At 40.2% G+C, this 25,652-nt stretch overlaps 1 protein-coding gene across 1 annotated transcript in view; it reads right to left on the reverse strand.

The window, feature by feature from the left end:
- Positions 1-25,652, reverse strand: part of GALNT1 (polypeptide N-acetylgalactosaminyltransferase 1) — an 81,277-nt gene that overhangs the window by 19,217 nt on the left and 36,408 nt on the right. The window contains exons 4-6 of the mRNA XM_021686100.2: positions 11,521-11,687; positions 6,652-6,859; positions 1,096-1,266 (exon numbers count right to left, since the gene is read on the reverse strand). Coding sequence (XP_021541775.1) covers positions 1,096-1,266; positions 6,652-6,859; positions 11,521-11,687 — 546 coding nt within the window. The remainder of the gene's footprint in view (positions 1-1,095; positions 1,267-6,651; positions 6,860-11,520; positions 11,688-25,652) is intronic.

Genomic DNA, 25,652 nt, shown 5'->3' on the forward strand with positions numbered 1-25,652 from the left:
GAGGAAACAGGCCAACACCCAGAATGACCATTTAGTACCAGGGTTTCTTGACCTAGGTTTTGAGAAATCTCTACATTTCCTAGAATTGTATGCTCAATCCTGTTTGCACATGTGCGTTTTCCCCCTATTAGAGAAGACTCCTAGCTTTTATCAGATTTTTCAAAGAAGCTCACCATCTACGAAATGTTTAGGAACTCCTGATTTAGATGGTTATTTGAACTGTCAGCAGAAGAGTGGAAAAGTACCTTTGCTATAGGAAAGGACTCAGCACAGAATTAATGAAATTCTCCTCAGCTTTGCCAGAATGGGACCCGAGTGCAAGGGAAAGCAGGCCTGAGAAGCCCGGGAGGGGAGGAAGCTGAGGCCTGGCTCTGAAGGGCTCTCTGTCACTACAGAGGCAGCAAGCTGAGGCTACCCCAACAAATCCCCGGATGGCGCTGAGACTCACGGTCTCAATTTCAAGGTTCTGAACAGCATCAAGATTCTTATCCCTTTCTGAAAAAAAAAATCTATAGATGACCATGTATAAAACAGAGGAAAAATCAGAATGTGTTCACAGAAATCTTTTTTTATACTTCTGTCAATTCTGGTTATTTTTATATCTGAGACAAGCTTTTCTAACCTCATCAGTCAGTAACTACCATCCAGATGGTACAAGTCTGAATTTACAAGCTTGTATTTTGGTGCTACGACCCACTTTTAGGTAATATTTTCACATTACACTTACACTTATAATTAATTAAGGGATAGTTGAATTTAAAGTTAAATATTATTATCCTTAACAACTGAAAGCACAAATCTGACAGATTTGCAAAATGTTGTTCATACAGGAATGAAAGAACATATGCATGTTACCATCACTTTTCAGGTGCACTAGATTTATATAAATGAAAAATCCCAATTTTATTAATGGATCAGAAGAGAAAACCCCCTTTAAAATAATAATATATGTGTGGCTTTTAACTACATATATGTACGGTACACAAATACCTCATGTCTCTCAAAATACACTTAGAATCCTTTTGATATAATTCCCAAAGCTCCACTGTTCCCTGTCGATAACATTTTAGGGAAAATGTATGACAAAGTAGTTACCTGACCGGAAGAGTCCGATCACCTTTCCTTCGGTCCATCTCTCTTTGGGGAACTGGATACCAGCGGAAATTGAGCTTCCAGTTAAAGCCACCATAGGTCATATCAGAGCCTGCCATGTACTCAAAAGTATCATCGCTGATCACATCAATGATAGGACAGACCACTGTTTTCCTAAAATTATAAAAGCAAATGAAAAAATCTTCACTTTCCTTTTTGAGGCATAGCATAACAGCTATATTATAACTATATGCTAAGTGCTTTTTAAATAAAAATACATTCTATAATATTAAAAGCAATGGTGGAAAAATTTCCTGCTATATCCTACTAAGTTAGCATAATTTTTTTTTTTTAAAGATTTATTTGAGAGAGAGAAGTAGAGGGACCACGGGAGAGGGAGAGAGAGCCTTAAGTGGACTCTGAGCTGAGCACGATGCCAGGCTCATTCTCACAGCCCAAGCTGAACCCAACAGCCGGATGCTTAACCGACTGGGACACCCAGGCGCTCTCAAGTTAGCATAATTATTTATCACACTCGCAACTGTTGATAACCTTCCATCCCTTTTTCATTCATACCTTTATGTATTTGCCATATGTGAAAACACTCCAAATATTTCTAGCTTTCAAAAATAATACTTTTAAATGATTACATATTTAATCATTTTAAGGTAATAGTTTTCTTAATAAACTCTTAGATATTTGTATTCCTTACAGTTTTTTGCTACTAAAACTATGAGCACTGGGTGTTATACGCAACTAATGAATCGTTGAATACTACATCAAAAGCTAATGATGTGCTATATGCTGGCTAATTGAACATAATAATAAAAAAAATCTTTTTATTAAAAAAAAGAAAAGATAAAATAACATACTAAGTGAAAATGTTCACATAACCAATATTTTGCTTTTAAGATAGGAATGGGTTTACTGCATTAATGGGAAGAACTTTTTCTGTAACACTAATCTTTACCGCTTTCCATATACATATGTTTAAGTATGTATTTCTCCCTGCAGCTTCTATATTATAATGCTACCAACTTTGGACGCTATTTTCTTGTATTTTTTGCCAATATGATAATGTTAAATAGTATCTTAAAATTTAAAAATTTTTTATTTTCTAGTTATTAGAAAGGATATTTTCCAGGGTGCCTGGGTGGCTCAGTCCTTAAGTGTCTGCCTTTGGCTCAGGTCATGATCCCAGTGTCCTGGGATCGAGTCCCACATTGGGCTCCTTGCTCAGCAGAGAGCTTGCTTCTCCCTCTCCCTGCCGCTCTGCCTACTTGTGCTCTCTAACTCTCCGTCAAATAAATAAATAAAATCTTAAAAAAATTTTTTTCAACTGGTATTGTGATATTTTTTATAAACCTGAAAAAACGTCCACATGACTATAGCTCCTTCCTAGGAAAGGTGCACTACTTACAGTGCCTGGCAGCCACATTCTAGAGCATGTAACATCCGCACCATCCCCATCTTTCCGGTCTTATTTAAGAAATCTTTCCCTACTCCAAAATCATAAAGACAGTCTCCTATGCTGTCTTAAAAAGAATTATATTTTTGCTTTTCATATTTAAGTCTTTAATCCTTATGGAATTGATTTTGGTATAATATACAGTAAGTGTCCAACTTCATTTATTTTCCTTATAGATAACCAATTATTCCAGCACTACTTTATGGTCTTTTCTTTTTTTTTTTTTTTTTTTAAAGATTTTATTTATTTATTTGACAGAGAGAGACACAGCGAGAGAGGGAACACAAGCAGGGGGAACGGGAGAGGGAGAAGCAGGCTTCCTGCCGAGCAGGGAGGCCAACGCGGGGCTGGATCCCAGGACCCTGGGATCATGACCTGAGCCAAAGGCAGCCGCTTAACGAGTGAGCCACCCAGGCGCCCCGTCTTTTTTTCCTCTGCTATAATTATCAATGCCTTCTTTGTCATAAGTCAAGTTTCCATATAAACATGGGATGGTTTCTAGCATTATTGTTTCACTAGTCTATCTGTGAATTCCTGCATCAATAGATCACTACCACAATTAAGATAGCCTCAAAATAAATCCTGGTATCTGGTAGTGCCAGCCCTGTTGTACGTGACTCTTCTTCAAGGGTATCTTAGCTATTTTTTAAAAAATATGCATTTCTACATAACAGAATCAGCCAGTTCCTCCAAAAACATTCTGTTGAGATTCCAACTGGAAATGCACTGAATTTATAGATCAATGTGGGGAGAACTGTTATTTTTACTTTTCTGTCCATGAATATTATCCTCCTCTCTCCCTAGATTATCTTCTAGTAAATTTCAAAAGTGTTCTATTTTATACATTTTTAAAAATATTTATTTATTTGAGAGAGCCTGTGAGCACAGGGGTGGGAAGGCAGAGGGAGAGGGACAAGCAGACTCCCCACTGAGCAGAGAGCCCGATGCGGGGATCGATCCCCGGACTCTGAGATCATGACCTGAGCCAAAGTCAGACACCCAACCGACTTAGCCACCGAGGCGCCCCTATGCATATTTTGTTAAAATTATAGCTTTTGATTTCCATTGCTATTATGAATAGGATCACTTCTTTTTTTCTTTTTAATTATATTTTCTAACTATTCCTTGCTGGTGTGGAGAAGGTTTTTCTATAAAGATCTTATATCTGGCAACACTGCTAAATTATTATCTCTACTATTTTGTGTAAGATTTTTTTTTTCCGTTAAGAACTCATTCTGCAATTGACAGCACTTTTTTTCCTTTCTAATCCTTATACCCTTTATTTCTTGTATTACTGTAAAACTTAAGGTTTCTAATAATACTAACAGTAGTAATTCAGGGCATCATAAGGATGTTCTATATCTTTTAGAAAATATTTCGGGGGGGGGCTGGGTGGCTTAGTCAGTTAAGCGTTTGACTCTTGATTTCAGCTCAGGTCATGATCTCAGGGTTATGAGATCGAGCCCTGTATTAGGCTCTGCGCATGGAGCCTGCTTAAGATTCTCTCTCCCTCTCACCTACATGTACTTTCTCTCTCTCAAAAAAAAAAAAAAAAAAAAAACCTTTTTCTATTAATATGATGTTTGCTAGCTAAGGCTTTTTATTTTTATTTTTTAAGATTTTATTAATTTGACAGAGACACAGTGAGAGAGGGAACACAAGCAGGGGGGAGTGGGAGAGGGAGAAGCAGGCTTCCCGCGGAGCAGGGAGCCCGATGCGGGGCTCGATCCCAGGACCCTGGGACCATGACCTGAGCCGAAGGCAGATGCTTAACGACTGAGCCACCCAGGCGCCCCATAGCTAAGTCTTTTTTAAAAAGCTATCCTTATTCAGATTAGTAAATTTCCATTCTGTAATAGTTCACTAAGTACTTTTTAAAAAAAATTTTATTATGTTATGTTAATCACCATACATTACATCATTAGTTTTTGATGTAGTGTTCCATGATTCATTGTTTGCGTATAACACTAAGTACTTTTAATCATAAATGGATGTTCATTTTAATCACAAGTGAACACGTTTTTTATCTATTGAAGTGATGACAGATTTTTAATGATAGGGTTTTAATTATAGTTTTAGAAATGTTAATGAGGATGTATTATGTGAACAGGTGTTATATTATTAAACTAAACCAATTAGTCATATGTTCTTTTACATATTTTTCACATAAAAATAAAAATATATTGGGGCACCTGGGTGGCTTCAGTCAGTTAAGCGTCTGCCTTCGGCTCAGGTCATGATCCCAGGGTCCTGGGATCAAGCCCCGCATCGAGCCCCGCATCGGGCATCGGGCCCCCTGCTCAAGGAGTCCAGAGTCTGCTTCTCCCTCTCCTTCTGCTGCTTCCCCCGCTAGTGCTCACGTTTGTTCTCTTGCTTGCTCTCTCTCACCCTCTCTCTCAAATAAATACATAAAATCTTAAAATATATATATATACACAATATGTAAAGTATATATGTAATTATTTTTTCCTCCCAGTGGACTCAATTTTCTGGTATTATGAGATTTTTTGTGTTAGTGTTCATGAGTGGGTTTGGGTAATTTTCCATGTATTTCTTTTCTAGCTTTGATATCAAAGTTATATTAGTCTCAGAAAGAGCTGAGTTGGCTTCCCTCCTTTTCTATATTGTTTACAAATTCTTAGGGGAGATTTGTTTCCCTATTACCACCCCATTGCAAGGTTGAAACAGGCAAGTTTTCTTTGGTGTGGTAGGATTTATTTCTCATTCTCACATAGAGGTACAAGATCCTAGCTTTACACAGGTGTTTGCTATTAATTTTCCAGCCTCAGGCAGGGCCTAGACCCGGTCTCCTATCTTCCCGTCCATTTGTCTATCAAGACAGAGAGGCTCTGTGTCCTCTAAGTTTGGCAGAAACTCTCCAAGTGAGAGCTGGTTTTAGTGTTTGAACCACTCACTTGTCCCACTTTGTTTTGACGTTTGCAAAACTCTGGACTTCAGTGCCAGCTCAGTGATGCATTTAAAAATGTGTTATACAATTTATCCAGCATTTAAGCTCTTTCCGTTGGAAACGTTACTCAGGACACCTAATCTACTATACAGCCCAAACTGGAAATTGTGGTGGTCATTTTAGTCAATCCCCCCCTTTCATTTCTGCCATTTCCTCACACTGCTGCTTTCTCTCCCTGGGTCCAGACTCCTGCTTATTAGTGGTCTTATGCAAGCCAGGATTTCCCAAATCAGTCATGTACTACTCATAGAAAACAATTTACAGAGATATTCTCTTCCTTCTTCAGGCAGTGTTCTCCTTCCTAAAGCTGCTGTACCTTCTCACTGCCCCAGTGCTTGTTTTCCCTACTCATTCATCTTTCAAAGGGCGAGATGTAGTCCCAGTATTTGCTAAAAAACAGAACAGATGCAGTGGCTTTTGCCATGCTTCACTCGACTAGCACAAGTTTACCTTGCTAAAATCTAAACCTGAATGTTAAGCTGGCACAGATAGCCTCTAGTTCAAACTGCAATGACAAGAAGAAATTCAACTAATGTTAAGTCTAGCAGATGGACGTTAGCTTCTCTCCAGATACTCAAGAACTATACCAGAGACCAGCAGCAGGTAATTCTCTGAAAAATGCATGCATTGCTCCCACTGCTCTTCCTGTATCATCAGAGATTAGAGTGCTTTTCCATATATAATGAAGCACTTTAAGATGCACTGTGTATCTCCCCACTTCCTTCTTCTTGCCATGCAACAAGCTGAGGGCTAGAGTCCCAGTAAGGAAAGAGACAGGGATAAGATGACTTGCCTGCCCCAGTCTTAGCCTTAGACAGCAGGGACAATAAAGGGTTTTATCCTACTTTTCCTGAGGTCATTGTCTTCTGTTCTGCTCCCATTTAGTAAACAGAGCATAAGGTATACATCTGAACAACATACTTCCTAATCCAGCGTCACCAACAAGACTACAAACATTTCTTCACGGTTGTCTTCCCTTTTAGTTTAGAGAGTTCTTCGTGGGTATTTTAAAGGAAACTTCAGAGGAAATTATTTTTGCATTTATATATTCAGAATTTTTCAGCTTATCACACAATTTACAACAAACACACTGAAAACAAATTTATAGACTTCAGAAAATTACCTGTCATGTTTGATCCTTGCTAAAAGAGGCTCCAGCCATCCCACTGTACATTCACAGTGAGCATCTAAGAAGGTGATCACTTGGCCTTTAGACACAGCAGCTCCTTTTAATCTAGCTCTGATCAATCCAGAACGTTGTTCCATTCGAATTACATGAACTGGTACTTTTAATTTTTTCACGTAACTCTCTAGTGGTCTTTTCAAAAAGTCTGAAAAATTCACAAAACAAAGCAAAAAATAACATGGAAAGACTGACCTGGTGCTTCCCAGATGTAAAGCAATTTTTTTTCTGACGTGCAATATTCATTCACCACCTATTTACTGAGCACTTTTAGTGAAGCTCCCTGACTCACAAACCCATTTCACTACAGGGAGCCTTTTTATTTCCTGAGAGCATGTCCTAGAGTTGCCTCTACCTTATTACATGAAGAATTAGGAGAAGCCTTTGGGCTCAGGCTCAATCAAAGACAGACATGTCACCATAGTTCCCTAAGCAACTCTTGTCAGCTCACTTCTTTTTCTAATCATGCTTAAGGATCAGGAGTAGAAAAAAAGTAGTTCAAGAGCATTAAATCCAGACCTCAATAGACAGAAGAAACAGAATATGCAACAGCTGTTAGAATTCAGACAATTGTGGGATTTATTCAAAATCCAACCCTAAACCAACTGTCTTATTGACTACCACAGTCTCTGCCCATGTATTTCTTCTATCAGGAGGCAGGGAGTGAGGTCAAGCTCAGAAGGTAAATGCTGGACCAAAGAGAGTTCCTTAGCAGACAAGTAGGTCTAAGTCACAAAAGTCTCAAGAGGGAAGCGCAACTGAAGGAAAAGGGGGAAAAAGGAAAGGGAGAGGAAGTGGTTGTGTGAAACCAGTGGTTGCGTGAAATCCTGGAGTGTTCAGATAGAGGTTATGCCTCTAAGCCAAGGAAGTCTTGCCTCCAAAGTACATATCTGACTTTAAAAACCAGGAAAGGGGGCACCTGGGTAGCTCAGTCGTTAAGTGTCCAAGGCTCAGAATCTAAAACGAACTGATCAAAGTGACACAGCTTGTTAAGGGGTGGATCCAAGATTCAAACCCAGGTCTGCCTGACTTCAAAGCTCATCTTTTCATCCACAACAAGAAGTCCTAGAAGGGAACTAGAGAGAGAACAATTCAGGAGCATGGAATCACCTGAGCTGACACAAATTTAAATTACTTTACGTCCAGAGTTTGATGGACTCCCATGTGACAGGGTGTGGGATATATTCTAGTGCTTCAGACTGGTTGAGGTTGGGTGTGTCATATGCAAGATGTCTCCCAATAAGCTTTCCCAAAAATATCAGACAGCTTAAAGTCTTCTTAAGAATCAAAGCAATCTAATTCCCAAGTCCCACGTCTTTGAAAGTTAAAATACTCTGTCCTATCTATAAATAAAATGAAAAATGCATGATTCTCTGGTCTGGCAGCTCAAAAAAGTTGCCATTCCACAAATTTTCTTGGCATCTTTGTTCCACATCTTCGTGGCCTTCATGCAATAAGGCTAAGAAATAGGTGTCTTCCTAACAGAGGATATAGAATTATGACCCAGGGCTAATTCTAAAAAAATGAAGCCATGGGGGGTTAAGTGATTATGGGTAGAAGCTACTATGTCATCTAAAAATAAGGGAGAATCTTGTTTATCAGAGTATCTTTATAGCTATTAGCCTATAAATGGATCCCTAGGCATCTCTCCATCAGGGAATGTGAGGCTGCCAGAGAGTGTGTCAGGGAAAATTTCACTGCTTACAGCAATATCTGAGAAATCTTAGCCAGAAGTCTAAAGAGCAGTCGAAAGAACAAGTAATTTAGAGTCTAAAAAATCTTGACTCTTAATCCCTACTAAATAAGAATCTCTGCTTCCTTTTGTGACAAAGATGAGAAAAACAACAGTCATCTCAGATTAGGACCACTGAATCAGTTCTAAGTCTTAAGATAACCTTCTGAGATGACAATTACATAACTTCTGACACGAAGTAGGGATTCATCCAGACTGTCTTCACTTTAGACCCTGTAACAATGAAGTTGTGAGACGTGACGTACGTAGAAGTTAAGAGGTCAAGCGCTAAGTTTACGCTAAGCCTCATCAGTAAAACAGGGATAATTATAGCACCTACTTCATACGTAATTAATGGAGCTGCTGACAACTCAGCAGTCAACTGGGAAATCGGGTAGCCTGAGGCCATAAGCAAACCAGGCATGCTAATGCGACCGAATTAGAAGTCTGCACAGACAAGAAGTAAAGGCAAGAATTAACTGACTGGTAGATTACTCTCTCATTCACTCATTAAATTCTGAACTGTTTATGCAGTAAGTGCTGTGGGCACTGAAGAAAGAGTGGTGACCACACAGCCCTGATGGAGTGTACAGTCTAGCAGGGGAGATGGTCATTAAACAGACAGAGAAATAGTTAAAACTCTGATGAGAGCCATGGAGTGTAGTGTTCCAAAACACGTTCAGAGGGACATGACCTGGTCTCAGGAGTTCAAGGAAGGCCTCTCTAAATATATCTTGATTCTGAGTAAACATGTGAGGTGAACTGTGGGGATGGGGTGGGCAGGGGATGGTCTGGGATGTGAGGAGAGATGCAGGCAGAGGCCGGGTTATACAGGCCTCCGAGGAACAGGGTTAGACAGAAGTGCCAAGATCAGAGTGGCGTGTTTAAAAGCTCCCGGTGCATGCAGCGTGGGAAACAGACGGGGAGGGGGAGGAGACCAGGGCAGGGAGACCAGACCAGTAGTCTGTTTCAGTAGCCTCGGTGAGAAGTGAGGGTGCCTTGCTTGTGTCTCATGAGTAAGAAAGGAAAACTTAAAGAGTTACGTAAAAACAGAGCTTGCTCTGGGTTCCGGGGCCCAACAGTGACCACTCAAACAAGAGAGCCAAAGAAAATTACACTAGAGAATTCTCAGTCTGGTTAGAAGGACTACAGTTATAACCACAACAACACAATACCTAGTGGTTCCCAACTATCTGAAATCGTGAACCACACACCTGAGGCTCTCCAGGCAGGAAGATGAAGGAGAACCAGACTCCTGACTGGGGGCTCTGGGGTAGGACTCCAGGGCCCTGCTTAGTGACCAAGAGCCGCAAGTGGAGCCGTGAAATAGACCCCTGCCCATGTTTCTCTTATAGATTTGTACAGGCAGGGTGATTAAGAAGGGCCCACATGAGGAAGGGAAAATATAATTGGTATATGTGACTTCGTCACGTTAGAGCTGTGGGCACATGTGTCTTTGATTAGGTCATGTCCTACAAAAACGTGCTCTTACACACAGTCCTCCCAGGCACACAACAGAATATCAGAGAACACAAAGGAGGAAATGGAAAAATAATTCATTTCATCTGAGGAAAGACAGCTCTCCTTAAGTAATATTTAATTTAGCAAATATCAACATATAGAACAAACACTAGTCACTTGCAGACTCAATGTTTGTATATATTTCTAATTATGAACTTAAGCTAATTTTCTTAAAGAGGGATTAATTAACTCCTAGCAAACAATTATCCACATGAGGGTTTACACTTCTATTGTCAACAATAACTCTGTTTTAAGTGTGCTATTCTTAACTTCTAACAGCTCACTCATTTTGACATTAATTACATTATATACTATTATTTAAATGCTTTGTGTGTTTATAAATGGTCATCTTAATCACATTAAGGAGGTAAGCTATATTATTTTTTGTTTGTACTTCTACAATCTGGCACAGTGGTGAGACTTAAACTGTTATTAATGTGAAATTACTCCCCATAATTAAGACACGAAGTGATTAACTGTGATTAAATTTACTACTTAGTATAGTCATGGAAGGAGAAGGTAAAATACTTAAACCATCTTAGTAAATGCAGGGAGAGATTAGGCAAGAAAGCTGAAGTAGCAAAAGAGCTTGAAATGATGGTCAGGAAGTCTAAGGCTGGTCAAGGAAGGAAGGAAGAGCCATTTTCTGTAGTTCTTCCAAATTTCTCTCATGGGAGCACAGGAATATTGGGGGAACGACACCAATGATCCTCACCAGCGCTGTGGAAAAAAAAAAGCCTGCAAAATGCTAGGTATGTCTGAGTTTAACAGGTTTCTCTACAGATGGGACTTGACAGAGCCTTTTCTCCATTACCCCGTGGTGTAAAATCTCCATGAAGGATTCAAAATAAATAATGTTAGCTCAAGGTACTTTTAATTAATATAACTTTCCCAGAAGAGTGTTTCATGAGATAGTCTGAGAGATTCTAAGCTTGTGAAAAATTCTGAGATTCCCCGAAGAGTAAGAGTCATTGTAGAAATTTATTATGAGGTTGGAGTCATATTACCTACCACTCTCTCCTAAGTTCCTTCCTCATCCCTTTATGTAACTAGCTACAGATCATTCCTGAACCTAGGAATGGAGAAAATGGGAAAACCTAAGAAGAATCTGGAGAAGGAAGGCTTGCCCAGCTAAGGCTCCATTTTCCTGTCGGAGGTACTTGGCACTGCACATGGACTCAGTTTCTCCATCCCGGCTCTAAAGAGGATCCAGTCTCTCTCCATTAGCTTACGGCTGCAGCTTCCCACAAGGAAGATTCCAACAAAATCATGTGGGTTTTTTTCACTGTTCTGCATAAATGTTTATATTATATAGCATTATTTCTTTTTAAAACAAGATTAAGCGGTGACACAAATGCTAATTAAGGTAATATTTTAAGTTGCACAAGGGCGTAAACTTTTTGCATATGTGAATGAGTCCAAATGCCACCAATATTTTCAGGATACGCTAGAAGTCTGTATAAAATCACTGGGTCAAAAGTAATGCCGACGTTCCATAACTGCTAGTGATAAGGGCCGCCGCACAGGACCGGCATTGAGCGCGGCTTACAGCTCACCTCTTTCACTGGCGTCATCTACCAGGACAATTTCTTGTAGCACGTGTCTTGGTGAGCGGCTAACGACACTGTGGACGGTTCGCAGAAGTGTGCTCCAAGCCTCGTTGTGGAAAACAATCACCACACTTGTTGTAGGGAGACTATCTGGATACACCTTTGTCTTACACCTGGAGACAAAGCAAATGCCTTTATCAGAAGTGGCTGTTAGCACAGCAAAGTCGATGCATCTGGCGTAGAAGGGGCAAGAGAACAACAAAAACAGTTGGCTCTACTGGTGGAACTCTTGGTTAACTGTTCATTTACTGAAGTTTTGGTTAATGTTGCAGGTTTAATAAATAGTACCTATTTAAAGTTGTATGTTTAGATTTAGACATGTTTACATTTAAATTATCTTAAAGATGTCAACTGTATTCTTAAAATTAGGCACCTTGGGCGCCTGGGTGGCTCAGTTGGTTAAGCGACTGCCTTCGGCTCAGGTCATGATCCTCGAGTCCCTGGATGGAGTCCCGCATCGGGCTCCCTGCTCGGCGGGGAGTCTGCTTCTCCCTCTGACCCTCCCCCCTCTCATGTGCTCTCTCTCTCTCATTCTCTCTGTCTCAAATAAATAAATAAAATCTTTTAAAAATAAATAAATAAATAATAAAATAAAAAAATAAAATAAAATTAGGCACCTCTTCCTGATCAATGTTTTCTGTTGATTCACTTTAATGGACAATGTACTAAGACTACATCATCAATCTGAAACTGAATGTGTTTCAAGAATCCAATTGGAAAAAAAAAATCAGAACCACTGAAAGTCTATGCAGTTTAATAATCTAAACAAACAAAAAAATACCTTCCACAAAAGAAGAGAACTAATATTTACTGAGTATCTATTTTGTATTAGGCACAGAAGCTTCCTAATAATTCTGTGAGGTACCTGGAGCCACAATTCACAGAGAAGCTGAGGACAGACACATGAGGGAGTGGCAGAGCCTGGCCGGGGACTCCACAGTCCATGCTCTGTTGAACAAACGCTTGATGCTGCTTCCTCCAGTGAAATACCAACATGCATCTTGTGTAGTAAAAACTACATCTGAAATGCAACCATCAAAAAGACCAAACACACCCAAAATATATGCACATAAAATCAATGTATTAGTTGTATGTTTCCAGCGCTTTGTTAGGCAACATGGTCTCTCTTCCTCCAGTCTCGTTAGTGGATGGAACTACCAGAGCTGAGGACAGTAACGGGGGTAAGCAACCAGACATCAGGGGATGCGGTTTAGAACATAGCCTCCTAAAACATGTACATGAAATTCTGTCGTAGGTATCTTCAAACTGCAACTGTTGGCTCCAGCCCTCTCTTTCCACCTTATTTCTAGCTCTCACAAGCTCCTCAAACCTTGTGGTCTTTCCAATGTCATGTGCTATACCCGCCAGTGGGAGTGAAGACAGGAAAGAAGGGGAAAAAAAACAATAAAAATGCCAATGAACCCCTCTTCAGAAGCGGCCATGACGACCTAGCTACGGAGTGCCGCCCTAGGGCTGCTGGCTGGCAGCTGGAAGAAAAGGGAAATGGGAGGGGAAAGACATGACAAGGGACAGGGGCTGAAAGAAGGAGAAACAGAAGGTGAAGGAGAGTTCACTGTGGGCCCATCAACACCAGTCCCACCTCTCTCCAAGGAGGAAAGGAGAAACAAATAGCTTCCATTGTCCTTCATTATATCCCTCTTCAGCCCCTACCATCGTCTTGACCATTCCCCAGGCCCCTTCACAGTGTGCTCTCCAGCTCCTACTACTAACAGCCCCACTCCTGTTCACTGGCCCAAAGCCTCCTTTCCACATCCCAGTCCATGCCCCTCACCCTGGGTTCACCCAAGCCCCAACAGGAGGCCACCACATAGCCTGCCGCCCTGTCTACAGCTTCCTTCCTCCAAGTCTGGGCCGCAGAGGTGAGGCCCAGAAGACCAGGTGCTTAGGCTCTGGGAAGGATAATGTGCCCTTAACATTCCAAATAATACTTCTGAGAACAGCTTCCCATCAAAACTGTTGTGTTATAAACAGTGGCTAGATTATACATTTATACTCAATACTATGCTTCAGGTACATCATAGGTTTCATGTTTTCATCCTGAATGCCTGACTCACAGACTACTGGCACAGGACTGTGAAATCAGGAATGGGCCTGTATATGGGTAAAGGGGTTCAGAAAAAACAGTATTGGTAGCCATGTGCACGGCTAGCAAGTGGACAGGAAGAAGAGAAAATTCTGAGAACAGATTCTGTAGAAGAAAAGTAATAAGCCAGATTTATTTCTTGGAAGGTACAGGAAAGAATTCAATTCTGAAACTATATGGAAAGGAAGACCATAAAGACAGTAAGAACACTAGAAATAGAGACTAAAATGGGAATCATTCACAGGAGGATGGAAGAATCACAAAGCAAAGCACATATTAGGATCCAGACAAAAAGGAAATAATTTCCTAAATCAAAGAGTTAAATTTAATCATTCAGAGAACACAGCAAATTCATAAATATTCTCTCAAAATAACATAGGAAATATAGAGAAAGTATGAAAAAGTCAACATACTGATCTCAGAACAGGTAAACCCCACCCCAACCTGGGAAATACACAAGGCACTCAAGGAGAACCTTCTAGTTAAGCTACTCCCATGGAGGGATCACCTGTCCCCATGGAGGGACCACCTGTCCCCATGGAGGTGGAAGTGGGGGATCCTTCTGGGGGTGGGGGACACAGAGCTGAGGGTTAGCAGGAAGGCCACGTTAACAGCTGTGTTACCAAGCAGCTTTTTTCCACCCTGTCCCAACTGAGTCTTTCATCCTGAGAAATGAAAATTAGCCAGTGTAGGGTTGTGCTACTTTAAAAAAAAAGTTACATGCAGGTTTAACAACAGGGTGTGGGTTGGGGAAAGAGGGAAAAGAGGCTTAACTTTTTACTGAAATTATAATATACATACAAAAAAGTGGACAGATCGTTAAGTATGCAACTGAATGAATTTCCACCAAATGAATGCATCAAGTAGTCAGCACCCAGATGAAGAAAGAGACTGTGACCTACACCCCAGAGGTTTCTTTTGTGCCCCCTCCCAAAGTAACCAGTATGCTGGACCTTTAGCATTACAGATGAGTTCTGCCCTTTTTTTTTTTGAACTTTAAAGGGAATAATATAGAGCAGTATATTGCTCTCAAACTTTGTGACTCATAACCCCTTCATGTGTTTAAAAACTGATGATCCCAAAGTGCTTTTATATAGAGTATAGCTGTTGGTATTTACATTATAAACGTTTTAAAACAGAAAATTTTATTTGATTTTTAAAAAATTTTTTTAAGATTATTTATTTGACTTTTAAGATTTTATTTATTTGAGAGAGAGAGAGAGAAACAGCATGAGAGGGGAGAGGGTCAGAGGGAGAAGCACGCTTCCCGCCGAGCAGGGAGCCTGATGCGGGGCTCAATCCCAGGACTCTGGGATCATGACCTGAGCCGAAGGCAGTCGCTTAACCAACTGAGCCACCCAGGCGCCCTATTTATTTATTTGAGAGAGAGTGAATGAGAGCGAGCGTGCACATGAGAGGGGGGAAGGGTCAGAGGGAGAAGCAGGCTCCCCGCTGAGCAGGGAGCCCAATGTGGGACTCGATCCTGGGACTCCAGGATCATGACCTGAGCCGAAGGCAGTCGCCCAACCAACTGAGCCACCCAGGCACCCTAAAACAGAAAATTTTAAAACCTAAGAATCTACAAACACATATTATGGTCTTAGAGAGCTGATCTATCACTATCACAGAGTGTGCCCATTATGGATTTATTGCGTCTTAGCTCTAAATACACCCTCCACTGCCTGCTCTGTGGTGATGGAACCGGCTCCTCTAAGCATTTCTTCTCGTGGCTGGCAAGAGGCATACATAAGCTTTGTCAGGCACGCACACAGAGGGTGTTGGAGGGGCACTGTGGGAAGTAGGAACTTCCCTTCCTGGTTCCAGCACGCTTCCACTTTTCTTCTCCTTCCTACTTTGGTGCTGCCAGCAGAGTGTGTGGTGGACACCCAGATGCATTACCCCACTGAGTTTCAGCAGCACCCACACTCTCAGGCAGATTCTCAGTAAGTCTCCCAGGTCCCTCAGCAGCTGGCTTCCCAGTTTTGGCTTTCTGCACCACAGAAGGGTGGTTCCTGTTTGCCAGTTCTGGCTCTTATTTCCTGCCCAAATGCATTTCAAGTATATTTCCTGCTTATTAGGCCTGCCTACCAGCCCTCACTCTGGAGGGTACTGTGTGCCAGGTCCCGCCAAGGGGAACCACCATCCGGTGAGCAGCAATCACAGCTTCTCCAATGAGGTCTGAACTCCAGCATTAGGAAGCAGCCTCCCTTTCAACATTTTTCATTCCTTTGTACTCTCAACCCTAGGATATACTATATGACTGTCTTTATCTCCTTACAGTTAACCAAGCTTTTTCTGTTCAAATTATTGTGTGATTTCTGTTTCCCTGCTAGACCCTGATCCATACAGCTTCTCAAACTCCATGGTGCGCTAGTTGAAGAATAAGAGCAAAAGGGGCAAATAAATGTCTTGGTATCATTATGAAAACTTTTTGACCTTGCAGGCTCCCTGAAAGGATCTGAAGGACCTCCAAAAGTCCCAGGACCACACTTTAAGAACTACTGATATAGAGCATATTCTTTTGTGTCTCAATTCTTTCCTTCAACATTGCTTGAGTATCATCCATGTTGTATGGGCAAGTTTATTTTTACTGCTGCATAGTATTCCTTTAAAGGAAGATATATGTGTATGTGTGTGTATATACACACACACACACACACAGACACACATACCTACATCATAGTTTCTTTTCTGTTCGAATATTTATGGGCATTAGGATACTTTCCAGTCTAGGCTACTATAAACAGTGCTGTGAAAACTACTCATGTATACGTCTTTTGGTGACTACATGTATGCATTTTTGTATTATTGGGCAATAGGGTATATACAGGCTCAGCTTTAGTAGATACCAAGAAATGGTTTTCCAAAGAGGATGTAGTAATTTCCACTCTCACCTGCATTGTGTCATAGTTTCAGTTGTTCCACATGCCTACCAACAGCGTCATTTTTTTGAAGGGGGTAATAAGTTCTCTGAGTTCTAACAAATGCATACCTTCATAAAACCACCACCACTTTCAGGAAACAGAACCGTTCCACCTCCAAAGAACCCCTTTTGTTATCCTTTTATAGTCTCACCCTCCCCTACATGTAACCCCAGCAACCAATATCTGTTCTCCATTACTATAGTTTTGTCTTTTCACAAATATCCTATAAATGGAATTATATAGCATGTAATCTTGGAGACTGGTTTCTTTCACTCAGCATGTCTTTGAGATTCATTGATGTCCTATGTATCAAAAGTTTGTTATTTTTTATGAAGAGTAAATCAGAAATCCATTCTGATCTATCAGTGTTTTTCATTCACCAGCTGTTTCCAGTTTAGGGCTATTATGAAGAGAGTTGCTATACACATTCAGGTACTGATTTTTATGTGAACATGTTTTCATTTCTTTAGGGTAAATATCCAGGGATGGGCTGCTGGGTTACATGGTAAGTATAAGTTTGTAAGTGTAATTTTTAAGCTGCCAAATTGTTTTTCAGAGACTATCATTTTGCATACCTACCAGAAATGTATGAGAGTTCCAAGTGCCCCGGATCTTCGTCAGCACTTGATACTATATTTTTTTGCAGCCATTTAAAGAGGCATAGAGTGGTACCTCGTTGTGGTTTTAACTGGCATTTCCTCAATGGCTAATGTCTTTTCATGTGCTCATTTGCCATCCATATAGTATCTTGGGTAAGTGTCAAGTCATTTGACAACATTTTATTGCTTTCGTTCTTCTTAATTGGGTTATATTTGAGAGTTCTTCATATATATATATATATTAAAGATTTTATTTTTATTTATTTGACAGAGAGAGACACAGCGAGAGAGGGAACACAAGCAGGGGGAGTGGAAGAGGGAGAAGCAGGCTTCCCACGGAGCAGGGAGCCTGACGCAGAGCTCGATCTCAGGACCCTGGGATCATGACCTGAGCTGAAGGCAGACACTTAACGGCTGAACCACCCAGGCGCCCCCTTCATATATTTTTGATACAAGTCGTTTTTTGGAGGTATGGTTTGCAAATATTTTCTTCCAGCCTGTAACTCATCATTTCATTCTCTTAATAGTGTTTCTATCAGAGTGAAAGTTTTAAAATTTGAAGTTCAACTCACCAATTTTTTATTTTATGAAATGATGCTTTTGGTGTCATGTCTAAATACTGTCTGCCTAAAACCAGTCCTGAATATTTTCCCTAGAGTTATAAACTTTTAGAGTTTAGATTTATGATCCAATTTGAGTTAATTTTCAAAAAATACCCGAGAGTAAGGTTGAGATTCATATTTTTGCATATGGATGTCTAATTGTACCAACACCATTTGTTGAAAAGATAATCTTTACTGAATGGCTTTTACGCTTTGTCAAAAACCAAGCAGCCATATCCACGTGGGTCTATTTCTGAACTCTCTCTTCTGTTCCACTGGTCTATGTGTCCGTCTCTTTGCCAACAGCACACTGTCTTGAGTACTGTAGCATGATAGTACATCTTTAAGTTGGGTACTGTTATTTCGTCTAACTTTATTCTTCTTGTAAAAAATTACTTTTGCTATTTCCTTTGCCTTTCCAAATGTATCTTTAAATCTCTTGCTGAGATTTTGAATGGAACTGCATTAAATCTATACACCTACTGGGGGAGAACGGGCCTCTTTTATGCTGATGTTCCAACACAGCTAGAGAGTGGAGGCTCTAGTTCTCTCAGTCCGCTGTACACTGCTTGTGCCCGTGTCTGTGCTCTAGGCTGAGCAGCAGTGTCAGCTGCCTGCCCGGCACCACTCCCAGGGCTGTGCTGCCGTGGCAATACTGCCTAGGGATGGGGTAGCAGAGAAGGGGAAAAAGAAGAGACAGAAATGGGGGGGGGGGGCGTTTCCTCCACTAGCCCTTAAGAGAGCCCATTCTCATCCCTCAGAACAGAAAGAGTGGGTTTCTCTCGGAGGCTCTCCTGCTCCCGGTACATACTTCTGAGTTCTGGACTGCCTTCAAGTACAATGTTGAATACAAGTGGTGAGCAGACATCTTTTCCTTGCTTCTGACCTTAGGGGAAAGCTTTAGTCTTGTCCTATTAAGCATGATACGCTACTAAAAGCATAATACAAACTAATACATTTGACTTCATCAAAATTAAAAATGTTTGCGCTTCAAAAGGTACCACTAAGTAAATGAAAAGACAAGCCACAAACTGAGAGAAAATATTTAGAAATTATTTATCTGATAAAGGATCTGTATCTAGAACATATATTTAACTCTTATAACTCTGCAATAGGAAGACAATCTGATAAAACATGGGCAAAAAAATCCAGAGAAACTTCATTGAAAATATAAGAATGGCCAATAACTACATGAAAACATCCCCAATATCGTTAGTCATAGGTAATGCAAATTAAGATCACAATGAGATACTACTTCACATGCAGTAGAATGGCTCTAAGAATAAAGACAGGCACAAAGAAACGTTGGTGAGGTTGTGGAGAAACTGGACCGCTCGTACATTTCGCTGGTGGGAATGTTCATAGTGCAGCCACTTTGGGAAAAGGTTTGGCAATTTCTTGGTTAAAAACAAAGTTACCGTAAGACTTAGCAATTAGGAATCTACAAGAAAAATGAAAACATAAAGAATAAACAACAGTGCAAAGCTTGTTTTAAAAAGCTCTTCTCTCCCCTCTCTACCATTACTCTCCCTTCCTATAAAGGAAACCATATGCAATTCTTTGACCTCTTTCTCTTAATATTTACCTCCATAATTCTAAATATTACATATTAACTTACTGTAGAATAAGGATTTATTTCCCTCCTATCCCCATTCTAATACATACACTTGCTACTCCCTCAGTCTCCCAATGTAGTTATATTAGAAATGCGGTTCATTGTTATTTAATGTTTGTATAAGGACTATGTAAAAATGCTATTTATAGATGATTTGTATATTGTGAATACTTTTCCTTTTCTGCACATTGCCTTCCACTTTACCCTAGGTTATTTTTGCCCCTTTTCTTCATTTTCTATGTATTTGTCACTAATTCAAACCCAAACTCTCTACAATTCGTTTAAATAGTCTCTTAAGATGTTCAGAAGCACGGGCTATAATATGAATGAAATTTTCTTAAAGCAATACCTCCTGAAGTTTTCTGTGTGGGTTGCCTCTGTGCCCGCACCACTGGGGTCCAGGGCTCTCCCTCTGCCATCCCCAGGGGGATTCTATTAGCTGTCCTGCACACTGAATCTCCTGTCTTTCAGATCCCGGGCCTTTCTCTTCCCTGGTTTACTCCTTTGTTTGGCAGAGAGCACAAACTGAGAAAGGATGAAGGGAGATGGGCAGGTTTTTGAAACTATACCATCACTACCACAGTGGACTGATGCTTTTAGTGGAGTGAGTTATATACTGGAGTGGAGCTGGAGTTGACTGAAAAATCCCTGGTTTTTACACAATAAGTGAAAACACAAGTAGTTTCATCTGTGTCTCCATGTACAGCAGTAATTAAAAGATGGCCTACATAACAAGCACTCTTGTTATAAGTGAGTGAAAGAATTACTGAATTAACTCTAATGCATGAAATTCACTATGTGGACTGAGTTAGTCTGAGTGCCTGAGTGATTCAGCAGTGTTTTGGGAAATAGATTATTAAATTTGCTTAGGATAGTGATCATCTCAGCAAGACCGGGCTTACCAGAGAATCAATCCACACAAACACCTAACAATTCAGGAATGTAGAACAACAGAAGTCCCGTGATAATTACTATTTATATTATTTTGCAACTGTTAAAGTCTCGTTGTACCTATTTTAGCCCTCTTAGGGCCTAAAATAGCATTAAGAGTTTTTACGCATTACCTCACTTTATCCTCACAACAACCGAAAGACAGAGGCGCTGCTCTCCCAGTTTTACAGATAAGGAAACTGAGGCTGTGGGAAAGGAAGCAGCTTTTTGCTAAGTCAAGGTGAGTATGCATATATAAGCCAATTCTCTTCTCTAGGTCCCTTTCAGCTATGATTTTTAAAGTATTTGTCATCCACTAAAGTTAGCCTGGTAGTGACCACTTACCAACGACAAGTCAATATTTCTTAAGACGGCTGGCCACCTGTCTAGCAACGTCTGGCAATGTTACATAATTTCTCCTCTGTGTACTGTCATTCAGATAAGATCGATGAAGATCCACCATACAAGTGATGGCAGAGCACAGTGATTAAGATTACACGTTTTGTCAATGATAGATTTCACTTGGATCACTTAAATGCACTTTGCACAAATCATTTAAAGTCTGAGTTTCCCCATCTGTCAATGGGGCATACTACTACTTTACTCAACTGCTTAAAAATGATAGTGTGTGTAGTGCCTGGTACATACTAAGCACTCACTAATTGGTATTATTATTACTTTTTAAACATCTGAGACTAATTATATAGGATAGAATTGCCACATTAGATGACTTGGAATTTGCCTCAAAGCTCCTTCCCTAGGATCACACATTACAAAAGTTATTCTTTGTTTTTTACTCTTCTTGACACTTGAACAGTGTTATTCTTTCCCCCAGTTTCCTGCAGGAAATGTGTCCTTGGAGATCCTAGAAGACAGTAAAGGTTCCTGGCAGGCACAGGATGGTCTGGACACCGCCAGCTACACTACCAGTTAAGCCCATGACTTACATCAAGCAGGGCTTTTCTGGATTCAGAAAAGGGGGTAAAAAAGCTGCACTCTAGGGGCTGTCCACACTACTTATTCTTTCACCTCTGTGAAATGGTCTGAAAAGTACCTGCTGGCCAGCTTTGTCTATCTTATTGCAGAGATAGTTAAATATACATCTGATGCTTCTCATTGCACATTTCATTGTAAATACACTTCAGAAGCCAGACAGTGATTAGTAAAATAGAGTGGCGATGGAAAAGCATGCTTGTAGTTGGCTTTTCATGAGACTTGCACTGGGACCTAGAGCTTACTTCCTGAACACAGGTCTTCTCTATATCCTAGGTGCCAGGAAGTATTCGAAGCACTACAAATCCTCACAACAGCCCTTGTTATTTATCTTACTGTAGAGATAAGGATCCTGAAGTATAGAAAGGTCACTACCTCTTCCAAAGCCACAAAGCCAGTAAATGGCAGAGTGAGACCTGGACTTTCCGTTATCGAGATATTAATGAGAAATTCATTATATATAATTCAAAAAGGGACAAAGGGGAAAAAAAAAATAGATTGAGAACCTCTAGTCTATGCATATGAGTAATTCCAGAAGAACAGGTTGAGGGAATGGTAACACAGAATATTTGAGATTATAGCCAGAAATGTCCTAGAATTGAAGAATATGAATGCCCTGATCAAAAGTACACTATGTGCACTGAACATATAGATAAAGTAAGTCCACATGTTGACAATTACAATATACTCAGGTCTTACTACTAAAGAATAAAATGTGCAGCTTCCAAACCAAGAGACAGAAAAACATGAATACTAAAAATTTTATCAAATGAAACTATCAATTAGCAAAGCAGGAAAGGAGGAAAAAATAAAAAGGATGGTAAACAAAACAAGATTAGGTTGAACTTTATGAAACTCATTTTCACAGGTCAAAAATGGTTGAATATCAATTTCATATGGTTCAACCTAAAAGAAGTCCAAATTTAACAAGTCACAATAAATGTAGATGCATCAAACTCACCTATTAAAAACTGATTAGAGTGAAATGAAAATATAAATCCAGCCATTTAGTAGAGATACACATAAAATAAAATCATACAGATGGCAGAAAGAAATAGAAAAAAATAACAGATACACCAGGAAAATGTTAAACATACTAAAAGTAGTATAGCGATGTTAAAACCAGGGTAAAAAAATTAATACAGATACAGTGAATACTGGGTTTAAAAACAAGAATATACTATCAATTACTGTAGATACATCCAATGATGCAGCCTTGAAAAATAAAAGAATGAATTGAGAAACTGTCAAGTCCATAATCATATGGGAGGTTTTTTTTAAAATACAAATTAATCAGAATCTAATACAGCATGTACTATGAAACAGAAAAAAATCCAGAAGTTACAGGCAACCAGTTATTTTCAACTGCAGAGGAAACATTTTTTAAGAACTGAACACTTTCTAGGTCAAGAAGCAGGTTTCAACACATTTGAAATAGATCATGTTCATATACAGGTCATGTTCTCTGATCATGATGAAATTAATCTAGAAATCACTAATAAAAATGAGTAAATCAAAAGGCAAAAAGAAATGTACCTAGAAATATTTAATGTATTTCTAGGTCAACCTGAGTTAAGCAGAAATCAAATGGAAATTACCAACTACTTAGGAATAAATAAGGATGAAAATACATAAAACAACAGGCTGCACTGAAGTGTTCATAGAGTCTTTAATGACTATTAGAAAACAAAAATATTTTTAAATAATAGGTTAAGCATTTAACTAAAGAAGGGAGAACAGATTAAACACAAAACAGAAGAAGAGATAATTACAGAGAAAATAAACTTAAAAAAAACAATCAGATACAAGAAAAACTACTTCTTTTTTGAAAATTAAAAACTGCAAATCACTAGCAAGATTAAAGAAAAAGGGGAAAAGCAATAAAAATATGAGAAATGAGAATAACTACATAATTATATACATGAAAATGTTCTAAAACTATAAGATAATACATTATATACATGAAAATGTATATAATACATTATATACATGAAAATGTTCTAAAACTATAAGATAATGCTGTGAACACCCAGGCCTTCCAGTTATTGTGAATTACCCAAATCTGAATTGCTATTGGGCTAACTAAAGCTCCTGACCTGTGTGAAAATTAATGGAGAGAAACCTCATGAAAACGGTCAGGAGGCGAGGAGGGGAGGCCAGGAAGGGAGAGCCATACCACCCAACTTCAGTTACAAGAATGTCAATTACAGACCCCAACAGAAGAAGGGTCAACAGGAAAGAATCACTAACTACAGGTCCCAACAGGAAAAGATGTACATGCATCTTCTACAAGAAACTGAGTACCTGCCTGCACCTCAGCGAATGAGAAACCATCATCACCCTGAACTCTTGCTTTTCTCTAATAAGCTTTCATTCAAAACAGCTTCTCCAGGGGCACCTGGGTGGCTCAGTCTCTCGGTGGAGAGTCTGCTTGAGATTCTCTCTCCTCTCTCTCGCTCTCTCTCCTTCAAAACAAACAAACCCTCTTCCCAATTTCTTCCTCCATAAAAGAAGTCTTCCCCTTTGATTATTGGATTTGCTATGGTTTTGCGTAGTTTGTCCTGAATTGCAATTCCCTGCTATTCTCAAATAAATCCATTTTGCAAGTAAAGTAACTGGCTGTTTTATTTTTTCAGGTTAACACCTGCAAACCTTTCCACTTTGCAGCCGGGAATTCATGGTTTTGTCACCAGTAAAATCAGCTGTATTCATAATCCCTTTTCTGAATATTCCCTTCATCTTCTAGCACTAATTAAAATATTGCCAAGAAGACCACGTCGTTAAGTAGTCTCTTTTTTCTAAAGTTTATTTGAGAGAGAGCAAATGAGGGGGAGGGGCAGAGGGACAGGGAGAGAATCTCAAGCAGACTCCTTGCTGAGGGTGGAGCCCAACACAGGGCCTGATCTCACAACCCATGAGATCATGACCTGAGCCAAAATCAAGAGTCGGACGGTGCTTAACTGACTGAGCTATCCAGGCAGCCTCTGAGTAGTCTTCTTTCAAGAGGAGGCTGCTTTTCTTCCCTGTCTCACGTACCACTGAATCTGGAGGGGGTGGTAGATACCTTCCTTGTTCCTTACTGCTGATTTAAGACCGTTGCTTCTCCCTCCTCCTTAAGAAGCCCCAAGTCTTTTTTTTTTTTTTTTTAAAGATTTTATTTATTTATTTGAGACAGAGAGAATGAGAGACAGACAGCATGAGAGGGAGGAGGGTCAGAGGGAGAAGCGGACTCCCTGCCAAGCAGGGAGCCCGATGCGGGACTCGATCCCGGGACTCCAGGATCATGACCTGAGCCAAAGGCAGTCGCTTAACCAACTGAGCCACCCAGGCGCCCCATGAAGCCCCAAGTCTTTTAAAGAATGTGCCAGTCCATCCTTGTCACTGTCATCTATCGCCTCCCCTATCAGTTCCACCAGTCATCAGATTTTCGGTCATTTTAGCATCTATGTAGTCCATTTTTCAATACCCTGGCCTCTCAGATCTTTGCTCTGCCCTCCTCCAATGAAACTGTCCTCCACCACATCTCACCTATGTACTTTCATTCTATATCCCTAGACCACGCCATTACTGATCACCTCCATTTTAAGCATCACAATCTCTGGTCACCATCCCCCGACCCCCATCCTTGCTCTTCCAACTCAATTACTCCAATAATCCCAGATCTTTAGCTTCCTTCACGGGGGTCTTCACTCCAGACCCTCCGTCTTCTTACTTTCTGTTGCCCTCTTCATGTTATCCAGGTCATCTACTCTGCTTAGATCCATGGCTGTTTATCATTATTGCCACCCTGGAGCTCCCTATTCTTTTATCTCACTTGCTGGAATAGCCCAATCCTAGCTAAATCCAACTTTCTGCTGACTTTGCATCTCATTTGAGCTGCTGAATATATGGCTAAAGAAAACATGCGAGCATGCTGAATGGCCTCATTTTCAATTTATAACCACAAATCTCAAGCAGGCTCTCAGTGCTGTGCAGAGTTTTCAACGTGCTTGTTTCACATGTCCACAGATTTCCAATACCTTCCCCACTCTCCTCACTCACAGGTGGCAATTTCACCGAAAACAAAGAAGCTGTCAGAGGATTTCCATACTCCCATGAACACATTTACCATCCGGTAGGCATGTGTGATCGTGAACATTGTGCCTTTTTCCCACGACACAAGGCCCGAATTATCCCTGCTCCTGTCTGAAGCCAACTACATTCCTTCTCACCTACTCAAGTTAAATGCTCTTGCTGTAATACTCCCCTCTCAAAGTTACCCTCAGTGGGATCATTCTCATAAACATGTAGACTGCAGTATATACCATCTTT

The sequence above is a fragment of the Neomonachus schauinslandi genome, chromosome 14 (genome assembly GCF_002201575.2).
Source record: "Neomonachus schauinslandi chromosome 14, ASM220157v2, whole genome shotgun sequence".
Lineage (NCBI taxonomy): Eukaryota > Metazoa > Chordata > Mammalia > Carnivora > Phocidae > Neomonachus > Neomonachus schauinslandi.